This window comes from Heteronotia binoei, chromosome 2, assembly GCF_032191835.1.
Source record: "Heteronotia binoei isolate CCM8104 ecotype False Entrance Well chromosome 2, APGP_CSIRO_Hbin_v1, whole genome shotgun sequence".
Classification (NCBI taxonomy): Eukaryota; Metazoa; Chordata; class Lepidosauria; order Squamata; family Gekkonidae; genus Heteronotia; species Heteronotia binoei.
The window spans coordinates 98,829,529-98,844,078 of NC_083224.1; the positions used below are offsets into that span (position 1 = coordinate 98,829,529).

General features: G+C 44.0%; 2 protein-coding genes across 2 annotated transcripts in view; both read right to left on the minus strand.

Moving 5' to 3' along the window:
• The window catches only part of EIF2B3 (eukaryotic translation initiation factor 2B subunit gamma), a 209,080-nt gene that overhangs the window by 125,658 nt on the left and 68,872 nt on the right, over positions 1-14,550 (minus strand). The window contains exon 6 of the mRNA XM_060231736.1: positions 8,326-8,415. Within this exon, the coding sequence (XP_060087719.1) occupies positions 8,326-8,415 (90 nt within the window). The remainder of the gene's footprint in view (positions 1-8,325; positions 8,416-14,550) is intronic.
• Positions 1-14,550, minus strand: part of IPP (intracisternal A particle-promoted polypeptide) — a 523,673-nt gene that overhangs the window by 8,982 nt on the left and 500,141 nt on the right. The window lies entirely within an intron of this gene.

Below are 14,550 nucleotides of genomic sequence, written 5' to 3' on the forward strand. Positions count from 1 at the left end.
AAACACTTTATTTACATTCCAATTCCAGAAAAAGGAGATGTCAAAGACTGCAGCAACTATCAGATCATTGCATTAATTTCTCATGCAAGCAAAGTAATGCTCAAAATCTTACAACAAAGACAGAACAAGAAATGCCAGATGTTCAAGCTGCTTTGAAAAAAAGGATCATATTGCAAATTTGCATTGGTTACTGGCAGGCTTTTTTTTGTAGCAGGAACTCCTTTGCATATTAGGTCACACACCCCTGATTTAGCCAATCCTCTAAGAGTTTACAGGGCTCTTAGCACAGGCCCTATTGTAAGCTCCAGGAAGACTGGCTACATCAGGAGGGTGTGACCTAATATGCAAAGGAGTTCCTGCTCCAAAAAAAATGCCCTGTTTATTGGAGCATATGAGAGAATTTCAGTAGAAAATTAGCTTGTGTTTCATAGATTACAGCAAAACTTTTGTTTGTGTGGATCATAAAAGGCTATGGCTGGTTTCAAAAGAAATGGGTGTGCCACAGCATCTGATTGTTCATTGTGCAACCTGTGCTCTGGCTACTGTAGGGTTGCCAAGTCCAATTAAAGAAAAATCTGGGGACTTTGGGGGCGGAGCCAGGAGACTTTGGGGGTGGAGCCAGGAGACACTGGGGGTGGAGCCAGGAACAAGGGTGTGACAAGCATAATTGAACTCCAAGGGAGTTCTGGCCATCACATTTAAAGGGACAGCTCACCTTTTTAAATGCCTTTCTTCCATAGGAAATAATTAAGGATAGGGGCACCATCTTTTGAGGCTCATAGAATTGGACCCTCTGGTCCAATCGTTTTGAAACTTGGGGGGTATTTTGGGGAGAGGCACTAGATGCTATACTAAAAATCTGGTGCCTCTACCTCAAAAAATAGCCCCCCCAGAGCCCCCAATACCCACGGATCAATTCCCTATTATTCCCTATGGGAATCATTCTCCATAGGGAATAATAGAGTGCCCAGTAGACATTTCCCTCCCCCCCCCACGCTTTCTAAAGGGGGGGAGGGCCTCCATACGAGGGAATCCCCCTCCCTGCCCCCTCCCTCTCTCACACACACACACACACAAATACTTACTTGGTCTTCTTCCGGAGAACTGTGCCTGCTGTGAAAACGAAAGCAAAGAAGGGAGGGGCCGTTCTCCGAAGCCCTTCCTGTTTCCTCCTTCCTGCCCAGCCTTAAAGGGACAGGGATTTTACAAACTGCTCAGGAGCTCTATAGGTATGTTCTCCCCCCCTCCCCCCCCACCCCCCCGGTTCTCAATTTTTGAAGACCGGGAGATTAAGCTGGGAACCCAGAAGTCTCCCGCTAAAGCGGGGGGATTGGGACCCCTAGGCTACTGTTAGGACAGAATATGAAGAAACAGAATGGTTTCAGATTGGCAAAGATTTCAAACAAGGATGTATTGTATCTCCCTATCTCTTCCTTTTATATGAAGAACATATAATAAAGAAAGCTGGATTAGATTTACATGAAGGTGTAGTGAAAATTGGTGTAAAGAACATTAACAGTTTGAGATATGCAGATGATACTACATGACCGGCAGAAAATAGCGAAGAATGGAAAAGACTACTGATGAAGGTTAAAGCAGAAAGTGCCAAAGTAGGGTGACAGCTGAACATCAAGAAAACAAAAACAATGACTATTGGGAAATTAAAACAACGTTGTTTGACAATGAAGATACTGAAATTGTTCAAGATTTTCTATTCATTAGATCCATCATCAACTAAAAGAGAGACTGCAACCAAGAAATCAGAAGGAGATTGGCAGCCATGAAGGAGTTAGAAAAGATGTGTCACTGACAACCAAAATCAAACTTTGGCCACATGAAGAGAAGATAACAGTAACTGGAAAAGACAATAACACTAGGAAAAGCGGAAGGCAGCACAAAAAAAAGGAAGACCCAACATGAGAATGGACTGACTCAATCAAGGAAGCCACAAATCTGTTTGCGAGACCTGAGCAAGGCTGTTAACAGTAGGACATTTTGGACATCATTAATTCATAGGGTTATCATAAGTCAGAAGTGACTTCATAGCACTGAACACATATACATCAACATTTTGTCACTATGAAAAGAATAAATGGACACAAACCTGATATTAAAAAGGCAATATTCAGAAACCAGCAGAAAAAAAAAATCAATTTGCTGAGATACTCCGTGGTTAATTTAAAAGTCACCATTCTCCAGTGAAAGACATTCAAAGGGAAACTCCAGCATGAAGCTGCTCAACAGGAAAAAGAAATTTGGCTCAATTTCTCAAGCCTTTACAAGGATCTCAGATTCCTCAGCCATTACAAGTATTAATCATCTTCACAACACAAGGGAGTCTGTGTTATCACCTGTTATTGCTCTTGCAAACTTCTGCTGTACTTTTCTTTATTACACTGGAATTTTCTGAAACTAAGTCACATCCTTTGCTTTCTGCATTTTGTGGCTCTTTGACTCTTCTGATTTCAACTCATAACCGTGTACATATTATGAAGTAGACTGCAGTTCACAGAATCACAGAGTTGGAAGCACCTCCTTGGTCAACTAGTCCAACCACCTGCACAATGCAGGAAAACACAGCAACCTCTCTGAAACAGCTCAATATGCCAAATGGGAACAACTAAGCAGCTTTCCCTCTATCCCTCCATACCACTCAGACCGAAAAACCAAACATGACTATGACAGCCACCAGAGGTATAGGTAAGTACTGGCATGGAATTGGGTGGGCTGGAGGGGGCATGGCAGGAGTTAGCTGACTTCCTAAGCCAATCCAGCCCAAGCTCAGGAATACCTCCCCACCTCCCCACCCCCCCAAAAAAACCAGTGGAAAGTTATGCCTGAAAAGTAAGTAAGTAAGTAAGTAAAATTTTATTTATATCCCGCCCTCCCCCGCCAAGCAGGCTCAGGGCGGCAGAAAGAGACAGCATAGTCAAAATGTCCCCATGCAAAGCAAAACTCCAAATGACCCCACTGTCATGGCTCTGCCCACAAGGCCCAGTGAAACACAGCCACACCCAATCACTTCCCTCACCAATGGTAGCCAAATCCCCTCCCAAACTCAATCACTGGTCTGCCCAAGCCCTAGATAAACCAAGATGAGGGTGATGTGTGTGCAGTCCATGGCCCTGATGACATTAGGGAAGTCTGTAAAAGAGACAAACCTGACTTGAAGGGGTGCTGCTCAGTCTCCTCCACAGGAAACTGCTTGTGCTCTTCCAGATGGCCCAGTGTAGCATCCAGGAAGTTGGGCAGGCTGCAGTTTGCCAACAACTGGGACACCTCCAGGACCTCACCCATGTCCCCTTGGATCTAGTGGCTAGGAACTGGAGGGAAATTACCACCTTCTGCAAGACAGTAATGGTGCAGGATGTGGGGTCTGGCCCTAGAGTGCCACCCAATATCCTCACACAGGGCTTGGTTGGCTGCCATGTCCAGGCAGATGCTGTCAAGAGTGCAGAATAATCCTGATGCACTCTCAGTACCACTTGACACAGTGCCACCTTTGCCATCACTGATTCACCCAAATATACAGCCCTGGGAGCAAGTGGATGAAACAGATTTCTAGCAGGACTTTCACTGTTGACCTCATAGACCATCTTTGCACCCCGATCTCTTTTATATGAGCCACAGGACCCAGGATGGTTGTTTTCTAGATGCTGGGCATCAAGGGGTCCCCAGAGCCAATGGTTGCGGGGTGATGGTGGTGATGTAGCATATAGGCTTGCTGTCCAGGGGGGTAGTAGAGGATGGGGAAGGAATTAGCAAAGGAGACAGGCAACTCTCTCAGGTTCTGAGTGCTGTGGCCACTGAGGCCTCAAGGATACAGGGGAATCAAAACCCTTTGCAAAAGCCAGCACAGTCCATCCTTCACACCCTCTTTTCCATGTGAGGACAGCTGGAGACCTGTCACAACTGGAAAGACACTTTCTCCTGGGGTTGCCAGTTCTTAGCGGGGTTGGCAGTGTCTTTGGTGATGGCTGCTGGGCACCTGGAGGGGCTCCTAGCTGCTGTTAGGGATGTCAGGAATAGCTAGGTGTACATCAAGAGGCTTTGGCAGGATCGCTCAGAATTCTGTACACCTCCTACCAGGGCTAACCCCACCAGTGGGGGAAGCCCAGGAGGTCTTGGTGACATGGCCATCCCACTGGAAGGCACCCCAACAGTGGCTCCCTGGGCCCCTTTCTTAGAATCATAGGGTTGGAAGGGACCTCTAGGGTCATCTAGTCCAACCCTCTGCACAATGCAGGAAACTCACAAACACCTCCCCCTAAATTCACAGGATCTTCATTACTGTCAGATGGCCATCTAGCCTCTGTTTAAAAATCTCCAAGGAAGGAGAGCCCACCACCTCCCAAGGAAGCCTGTCCCACTGAGGAATCGCTCTAACGGTCAGGAAGTTCTTCCTAATGTTGAGCCAGAAACTCTTTTGATTTAATTTCAACCCACTGGTTCTGGTCCTACCTTCCGGGGCCACAGAAAACAATTCTTGGTGGTTGCAGCCTTTCTGCTGCATGCAGTGCGGACCTGTTGGGCATTACCACCAGTTGACAGGCTGGGGCTGCTTACCAACTACTGTCTTTGCAGGTGCCCCATTACTTTTTTGGCAGGGCCCAGGTCCTTTAAGGGATGAGTGGGTATGCTGTGGAAATGCCCCCACAGTCCGTGGCTCTCACCTTTCCCATCCCTCACATAATGTGTACTGGTCTGTATCCCCATTCCCGGCAGACCACAATAGGATTTTCCTGTTCTGCCCATCACAGCCCTGCTGTCACACTCCCATTACCTGCTTAGGCAGCAACAGTTAGTTGTTTTGTACTACCCCAGCTGCAATCCTAAGGATGCTTTCCTGACAATAAGCCCCATATAACAAAATCTCAGTAGACCTGCTTAGGAGAGTTCTCTAAAGCACTGAATCACTTCCAGTAACTGCAGCAGGTATAGCAGGTAGCACTGAAATCCATGTCCTTGGGCTTAACTGTGAGACACTCCTGCTTTTGGGGTAAATAAACTAACTTTCTTCCTGCAAAGCATTAGAGCCAGGATCTCTCTCTTTTTCCATAAATGGATGTTTTTCTTCCTCTCAGTGGGTGGTCTGCATATCATAGTAAGAACACCTCAAGTAAAAACACAGGATGTGTCAAAGATAGTCCACTTGCAAGGGGGTGGGGAGAGGAGGGATTTGAAGATGGACAAAACAAACGTGCACAAAAAAGGCAAAAAACCCAAAAGGAATAAAACTGACTTCTTCACTACAAAACAAGGAATCCCCAGTAGATAGGTAGAGAAACCACAGTATAGAGAAATCTGTTAAGGCAGCAAGATTATTGATGCAGTGTAGTAACCTTCCACCTTCCACTGCAGCCGCTGTTGGGCGGGGAGTTAACAGTTACATTTTTTTTAAAGCAGGATGGGGGGGGGGGTAGATGTAAAGATTCTAAATACCTTGCTTTGATCTTGACAATTAGACAAATCCATCAATTAAATCCAGCTGGGCACTTCTCTGTCCTATATTACATGTGCCACTTCAAGCATCTTTCCTGCTAATGTGTGAGAGGCAGAAAAGTAATTTTAAATGTGATTTCCATCCTTTTTTTTTTTTAATTGACCTGGCCAGCCCAGGCTAGCCTGATCTCATCAGACCTCAGAAGCTAAGCACGGTTGGCCCTGGCTAGTATTTGGACTGCTGACCTCCAAGGAATACCAAGGTTGTAATGAGGCAGCAGACAATGGCAAACCACCTCTGAGATGTCCCTTGCCTTAAGAACAAGTCTAAACAACCACAAAACATCAGATATTCAAAATCCTGTAGCACACACTGTTGCCAATAAATACAATATCCAGAATATTGTATTTATTGGCAACAATGTGTGTGTTACAACATTTTGAATTTTTCTCATAAGTAATACTAGTGTTTTGTGTATTATTTATGTGTTGGAGATACTTAGTACATTGTTTTCATTATACAAGGGAGATATCTGGTGTTTTCTGGTTGTTTAGTCTTTCTCCCCATCCCTGTTTTTTCATTGTGAAGAACAAGTCTAGCTGACCACCTAGTGGTGCATAATGCTAGAAGAGCTAGCACTTCTGGTTGTCAGACAGGATCTCCTGACTACACTACACACACTGCCATATAATAACAATAATTATAACAGTAATATTTATTACTTATATCAATGGAAGGAAATACATTGCTAAACTCATTTCAGCCTTCCTTTTTGGGGGGGGAGGGGGGCAGACAGTGCCAATAGAAGTGCCAATCTCCAATCTCCAAGTGGCAGCGAGTCAGCAGAAGGATCAGGCTTTTCCTTAAGTAGAGATGTGTATAAATGATGAAAGAACTGAGGTAATTTGTGTATTTACGAAAAATCTATTTGCTACGTGTTAAGGCACATACACACGTGAAATGGAACACTCTCAAGAGTGAGTAGTTTCTTCAGATCACAGATGCAGCACACTCTGTCCAAATACCTCATAAAGTAAATGATCTCAGGAGAATATGTCCACTCCTGAAACTGCCTTGGAAGCATTTCAGATCTCAGCATATGTCTCCATTCCCTCACTTCATCCTTCTCCTCAACCACCCATCTCTAGGAAAGCCTTGCACGACCAGAGACCAACATATCTGAGAGACCGCCTCTCTCCATATATGCTTCAATGAGCCTTGCACTCACTGGACCAACATCTACTGGTTATTCCTAGCCCAAAGGACGTCCACTTAGCCTTGACCAGGGCCAGGGCTTTTTATGCCCTGGCTCCAGCTGGGTGGAATCAGCTCCCATGGAGATCAGGGCCCTGCAGGACCCTTTACTGTTCCACAGGGTCTGTAAAACGGAGCTGTTCCACCAGGCTTTTGGGTGAGGTGAAGGGTGTCTACTTCAGCTGGCCTCCTTGCTATAGTTCCCATTTTGTTGAAGTGTCCATTCGGCTCCATCTCTGTGGCACAAAGAGGTCTTTATGCACTTGTTGCTTCTAGTCATTGTTTTAACAGTTTTGTTTCTTATTAATGGTATACTTAATTGGAAGTTTACTGTGACGAGTCGCTGACTCTATTTTCCTGTTGTGATCCACCCTGAGCCTGCTGCAGGAAGGGCAGAATAAAAATATGAATAAATAAATAAGTTTAAGCTGGCAAGAGGTCCCAAAGTTGTCTTCCACTAGTGGGAGTTAGGCACTTTTCCCTCCATCACTGCAAACATCCACATCACACTCCATACTATTCCTAGAGTGCCCCAACTCTAGTATCAGCATTTCAGGGTGAACAATGGGTTGTAGCAGGAAGAAAGATCTGTTCTGCAAGCAGAGCCTATGGATTCAACTCACTGTACATCAAGTGGCTTGAACAAATGCACTACATATTCAGACTAGAGCCTCCATAAGCCCTTCGCATCTTCTACTCCTGAAGCCAGCAAGGAACAAGTAGGAACTGGGGAAAGGTCCAGTAACTGAGCTCTGAAAAGCACCAGGTCCCTTCTGTTAGTTATAGTCCATATTCTCTGTGAAGAAAAGATTGTCTACTAGTTGTGGTTTGGCTGTTTTAAAGGGAGTGGGAAGAGAGAAGAGCAAATTGCCTTTCGGGTTAATACGTGTGCTTCTAACAGACAGCCTAGTTGCTACCATTCACACAGACAAACTATCTGCAGCAGAGGATTTCTAAATGATGCCCTCACCTGAAATAAAATCAACAAAACTATAATTGCTGCTCTTTATGTGTATGAATGTGCACAAAGCTTTTGAAAGCTTTTTTTTTTGCTTTCCCAGTTCAGCAGCTGCAGAACCCCTGTCCCTTTGTTTCAGAGTTGTTGTTTCTGATCTCTGCATCTACCTTCTGCTGCTCTTTGACCATTTGGAGTGGGAAAATCAGCAGACAGTGAACAAGTACATCAGAAGACACTACTCTCAAGAATGAAGGTGAGGAACTCTACAGCTGCTAGAACCAGAAAAACAGAAGGGTTAAAAGAGCAGAAACCTTAAGACATGCACATAACTCTGCAGCAGAAGTATAAGAAAAATTATGCTGAAACAGGGGTAGGGCTTGAAGGTGTCTTTTCTCTCAGCCTCTTAACAGGGTGCAAGTCCTGAAGCAGAAAATGGAAAAGAAATCCTATTGTATATGTCACACAATTTAAAACTGCACACTATGCTATAAGGATACCTGTAGGGTATAAGGAGATTACATCAGAGTCTAGTCACAAAGCAGTGTGGGCCAGTTTCCAAGGTAGGCAAGAGAAGTGACTTTTCCTGAAGGAAAATGTAGTGATGGAAAAGATTCCAGAGTTATAATTACAGCACTTCAAACACACATGTGATGTTAGTGGCTTTTCTTACCTGTTTTCTACAAGGAAGTCTACCACGTATTTCTTCAAGCAATACAGATGAGCATCCATCAGTCCTGTCCTGATGTGCATTCTGGAATGCCTTGAAGGGGAATAAAAGAGTGAAGTCATTCAGCTCTACATTCCATAACCATTTTAATAGCTATACTTTAAAATCACTGGATGGTAAAACTTTATAAGAGACATCTGTGTTCCTAAGTTTCTACTAATGGAATTAGTAGAGAAGTGAATTGTGATGGCTTCCACAACTACAGTGTGCCAACATACACACATCTTCTGACTGAGTTTTCTGTTGATTCCATTCCACACAGAGTACATTTACCCATTGTCATGGATCTCCTTCAGGAGGGTTTTATACATGCCTTGTAAGTGTGAATCTCTGTAAGTGGGAAAATCAGCAGACAGTGAACTGGGGGGAGAAAAACAGGGAGGAGGTGCCGCGGGGGGGGGGGGGCGAATTGGATCCCCCACCCTACCGGTTCTGGGGCCGCAGTTGGCAGGTTGGCCCTGGGGCTGGTCCCTGGGGCCAAAAAGGTTGGGGACCACTGCTATATAGTAGAATCAACCCTGTGAACTGCAACCTGCCAAAAACATTGTAAGAACCATAAGAACATAAGAACATAAGAGAAGCCATGCTGGATCAGGCCAACGGCCCATCAAGTCCAACACTCTGTGTCACACAGTGGCAAAAAATGTTATATACACACATACACTGTGGCTAATAGCCACTGATGGACCTCTGCTCCATATTTTTATCTAAACCCCTCTTGAAGGTGGCTATACTTGTGGCCGCCACCACCTCCTGTGGCAGTGAATTCCACATGTTAATCACCCTTTGGGTGAAGAAGTACTTCCTTTTATCCGTTTTAACCTGTCTGCTCAGCAATTTCATCGAATGCCCACGAGTTCTTGTATTGTGAGAAAGGGAGAAAAGTACTTCTTTCTCTACTTTCTCCATGAGTTGCTGTAGTCTGCATACTATGCAGAGGAAACAAAAAGCTGTTATCCTTTCTCAAACATGGTAATCATATCAGCAAGCAAACCCAGAAACACTTTGCATATACTAAAATTAAATAGTAAGCTAGTTGTAGCAGGAGATTTAAAGTTTCATTAAAAGGAGACGGAACAGCTATAGATCTTGTGAAAATTCAAAAAAAGTCCCAAACTAACTTACCAGTGTAGACTAAGATTTGCAAGTGGTGTCCTAAAATATATCTCACCCACCTTTTGCTTTTTCCTTCCACCTTCCCACTACTAGCTCCAGTGGAGTTTATGGGCTCCTTCACTTCCTCTTGAGCACAGATAAATACTCAGAAATAAATTAGTCAAAATTCATACTGAATCCTCCTGCTCCTTGATATCTTTAATTTAACGTATCTGATTGCTAAAAATAATAATTCTCGGTAGAGTCCAGAAATCTTCAGAAATGACCAAATTCTTGTGCCTTACTGTCTGTTTTTCATGCTGCATGAGGCAAGAGGGGCATTGAGAGTACAGATGAGGAAACAGGAGATTTATCAGATAATCTCCTTGGGGGTATATCCTAATCAGAAAAGTTAGTATATGTTCCCAAAGAAGACTGCTTCCATAGTTATTTTCATTCTCTGCCAATCACTGTACTGAGAGCTTTCTTAATTCTATAGCATGCATGCTGACAACAGCAAATCAGACTATGTGGCCTTGACACTCACAACCTGATGTGTGCCTACATAACCAATGTGCTAGTAGCACCAATAAGGACAGCAGTACAGGAGAATGGATTATGCCTACCAGAGCTGCACAGTCCCCTGAAAAGTCCAAAGTGGATCCCTGAGATGCTGGTAACACTGATAGAACTTGACTTTTTCCAAGTGTGCCTACAAGTACAATGCTTCCCCCCTCCCTCACACACACACACCTTTTGCTGGCACACCAACATTTCCACAGGTAGACACTGCAATTTTTGGCACTTGGGCCAAACGGTGGCCATACCTGTTCTATAATATAAACACAGAAGCGAGTTCTATTTGCTATTTCATTTTCTGCTCTCATCCTAGATCTTTGCTTGGGATTTTTAACAAATGTAATGAATTATACATTTTGCTGGAAAAGAATCAAGCTTAGCTAAGCATCAGGTTTAATTTTTCCATGAGAATCATTTCTCAAGTTTGGTAGAAAGGACAAATGCAGTTTTCATTGCCAAGCGATTTGCATTCAGCAGCTGTACTGAAACATCAGATCTTTAATTTTTTCCCCCTTAGTAAAGACACCCTTAGATCAAGATTAAACATCTGTCTTGCTTTTTTGCTAATCACCTGGTGTATGTGTGTCTGAAATCTGGTAGTCAGCTCAGAGGCCCTATGTATCAAAGTCTCCTTAATATTGTTGCAATGACCATTTTATCTATATTTTGTGGTCTAGGTTATAGCCAGGTTACACAACCTGTCAACTCAGAAAAATCCATCCTGCCCTGGGATAATAATTGTTTACTGAAAGAATCAGGTGAGCCTCAGTTGGAAGATGCATGAGGAATACAAAGAAGACGACGACATTGGATTTATATTCCGCCCTCCACTCAGAGTCTCAGAGCGGCTCACAATCTCCTTTATCTCCCTCTCCCACAACAGACACCCTGTGAGGTGGGTGGGGATGAGAGGGCTCTCACAGCAGCTGCCCTTTCAAGGACAACTCCTGCGAGAGTTATGGCTGACCCAAGGCCATGCCAGCAGGTGCAAGTGGAGGAGTGAGGAATCAAACCCGGTTCTCCCAGATAAGAGTCCAGATAATTAACCACTACACCAAACTGGCTCTCAGGCTAGACTGGCTAGGAGAACAGGAAGGAGACCATTCTACCTGATTGAATTTTAATAAATAAAATGGCCAGCAAACTCAACCATGAAAAGGCATAGTCTAGGACAAAAGAAAAGCCCAAAGGTTACTGTCTGTCTCCATGACAATTGTTCTCAGCATTTCAATCTAACCAGGGCTGGCCCTTATGCACAAAACTCTGCTGTTTTTTCTCAGTTTTGTCCAGAGCCAGCCCTGCCACTAAGCAAATCTGGCAATCTACTAGGGTGCCATGTGACTCAATGATGTCACATCACTGCTGCTGGCCCACTTCCATCCTATCTGTCTACTTAACTGCACCTTAAACCTCCCTCCCCACCAATTCTAGTATTTTTGAAGAGAGAAAACCAACTGCATGTGAGCTGATCAGTTGAAAACTTTATTATAACCCCCTTATCATTTCTGGATAGGGTTGAATTCAAGCATAAATAAGATCTGCTGAGGTTATGTTCATATTAGCATGTGAAGAAGTTGTCACTACTAGAAGTTGTGCCCCCGCCCTGTTTCCTAATCTGAGGAGGTAGGAATCTTGCTGTGGCTAATGCACAGGTGAGAGGTCCTCTATGCATGTGCTCAGGCATTCTCTGTTACTTTTACCATTGCTTTCCTTTCCAGCGATATTTTGCAGTCTGCAGAAGCGAAATGGGTAGTGTTATCTTGCTTGTTATAGGTTTGTTATATTTTGCAGATGTGGGAGAAGGACCCATGTTATGCTGATGTCTACAAATATGTGGCATCCATTCATGTATGAAGGGGCACCAAACAGACACTCCTGCCTGTGAACAAGGTCTGCATAATGCTGTTTTGCCCATGATTTATGCCCATGTTTGTACTGAAAATGATGAGGGGAAAAAAAACCTTTGGGTTACAGGGTATGACCTGGTGGACTGGCACAAAACTCATAAGACCCAGGAAGGAGCCATGGCAGAATTTAGTGGCTCAGGGGAAATGGAATCCAGACAGCATAGTCTGGTAGGGGACAGACAGATCCTTGTGCATGCAGACATCAGAGCCGATCCAAAATCAACCTTTTGCATGACCAGAAGGCAAGGGCTGTGGCTCAGTGGTACAGAATCTGCTTGGTATGCAGAAGACCTCAGGTTCAATTCTCAGTGTCTCCATTTCTATGGCAATATACCTCACTGAAGTCCCCCACAATTCATCTGTTTTTGAAAATTGGTTATCAGAGTGTGGGGGGTGGGGGTGTCAGAAGTTGGCCTTGCCTAAGGTGCCAGATAGTCTAGGGCCAACTCTGGTTTTGTCTCAAAGAAAGGACTTCCAGTGATCTCAGCCTGTATTTTAAGAGGCTATTCCAAAAGATGTCCTTACCTTTCATACTTCCATCCAGCCTGAAAGCAACTCCTGGACATACCTCCTCCCTGATTTGAAGTTTCTCCCCTCCAAGCCAATGCAGGGGCTTACTTCATGACTCCAGCTGAACTTCTGCTTCCTCTCTCTAGCCTTATAAAAATCCAACTTTTGTTTCTATTATTGAGCCCCTATAACAAAAGCTGCCTTCATTTTTCCAATTTGTGTTTAGTAATCTGACCTGCTCTGCACTTTTAAGCTTCCTTACACAGCCCCCTCCCGCCATGACTCTGTCATGTCTCCCTTGGATTTTTACCTGATTTGCTTGCTTGGGTCCTTATGAGGCCTTGGTCAGTACCCCTCCTGGAACCCAAAATCTTTTAGTTTTGTGTAGGTCTGAAGACCACCAGCTGCCTAGACACTTGGAAACTATTCCAGATGACTTTTCCATATACAATCATACAATGAGATGTAATATAATCCTCAGGTTTCCCGCTCCCTTCTTTCTCACTTCCCAAACCCTTCCCTGAAGTTACAGTCTTAAGATTTTACAGAAAATTAAAACTGTTATAATAACCCTGCCAATTGAAAATGCAGTAACAAAAAAACCTCATCCTGATCCAGCCCTGCCCCACACATAACAAAAAGGAATGACTACTAATTCAAATTATCCTTTGAAAATCTTTCTGTGGTAATTTCAGTTGTGAATGACCAACAAGAACTTAAGGATTAGTCCATCCCCCACTCTTCTAGACAGCTAAGCAGTACCATTTTGGGGTCAAAATTTTAAATCTCCAGGGAACATGAAGTTTTATAAAAGGAAAAAAGCCTCCTTAGAAAACAAGGCACTAAACTCACAGATTAATGTAGTACTAGGGAGAAATCCACACTGCACAGAAGCGAACTGAGAGCACAAAAACCAGAGATAAAGTAATGTTTGCCTTTAATTTGAGGTGTTGTCCAAAGGTTTCAAAAGCATTACATGAAAAAGATGACCAAATAGTTCTATATAGCTTGTTAACACAGGTAGCTGTTAACTGTTAACACAGTTATGCCTCCTCTTCTCTGCTTTATTTTAACACTTTTACTAAATTTGCCTTAATGGAAGAGAAACAGTTGACTGTTCTGACCAACCTAGATATTACCCTGTTATTTTGTATATAAATTATAAACAGTATTCTTTATATATGTATGGTCACAATGTGTCCAAGGTTTCTTCCACGTTTTCCTTCAATAACTACACAGTCTCTCTCCCTGCATACAACTGAGAACAGGATAAATATCTTATTGTCAAAAAAATTATAATCTTCTTAAAGAACCTTAAAAATCCTCTGGGATATATGTTTCTTCCTGAACAAAGGGAACCACTGTGTAATATTCTTCTCTGTACACCTTTTAGCTAAGACACTGGTTGAGAAAACTCCCCCCCCCATCCCCCATCATTTTGTTGAAAATTGCATCTGAAGTCAGCCATGCTGGATGGAAAACAGTGTGTAACCAGGGAGAGAAAAGGCTCAAGGCTTAGATGGTCTTTCTGTCCCCTCTTTAGCATGGACTATCAGACACAATCTGACAACTACAGGTCATGAGCCTGCTTCAGCAGAGAGGGTGGGATATAAATCAAATCAAATAAATAAATGATATATACAGGAAAACAACAAAGATGTGAAACTTTTTTTTTAACAACACAAGTTAATTAATTGTAGGGGTCCCAAATCCCCCGCTAGGCCTGGAGACCCCCGATTTGGAGCCTCCTCCTCCCGCTGGCCATAAAAGGGAAAGCGGGGGGGGGGGGGAGAACGGCAGCCCTTCGCACCCAGCCCCGATCGCAGCAGCCAGAGCTCTTCCGTTTTCTCAGGCTGCTTCCCGCCCCCAGTCAGCTGGCCGGTGAAGGGAGGGGAGCCCAGCCACGCCCCCAAAGGACCATGTGCCTTTGCACCTCTGGAGGTGAGTGAGTTCTGTCCCCTGCATCAGATTTCCCAGAAACGGGCGGGGGGGCGGGGGGTGGAGAGGGAAACGTCTTCTCATAGGGTATAATGGGGAATTGATCTGGAGGTTTCGGGGGCTCTGGGGGAGCTGTTTT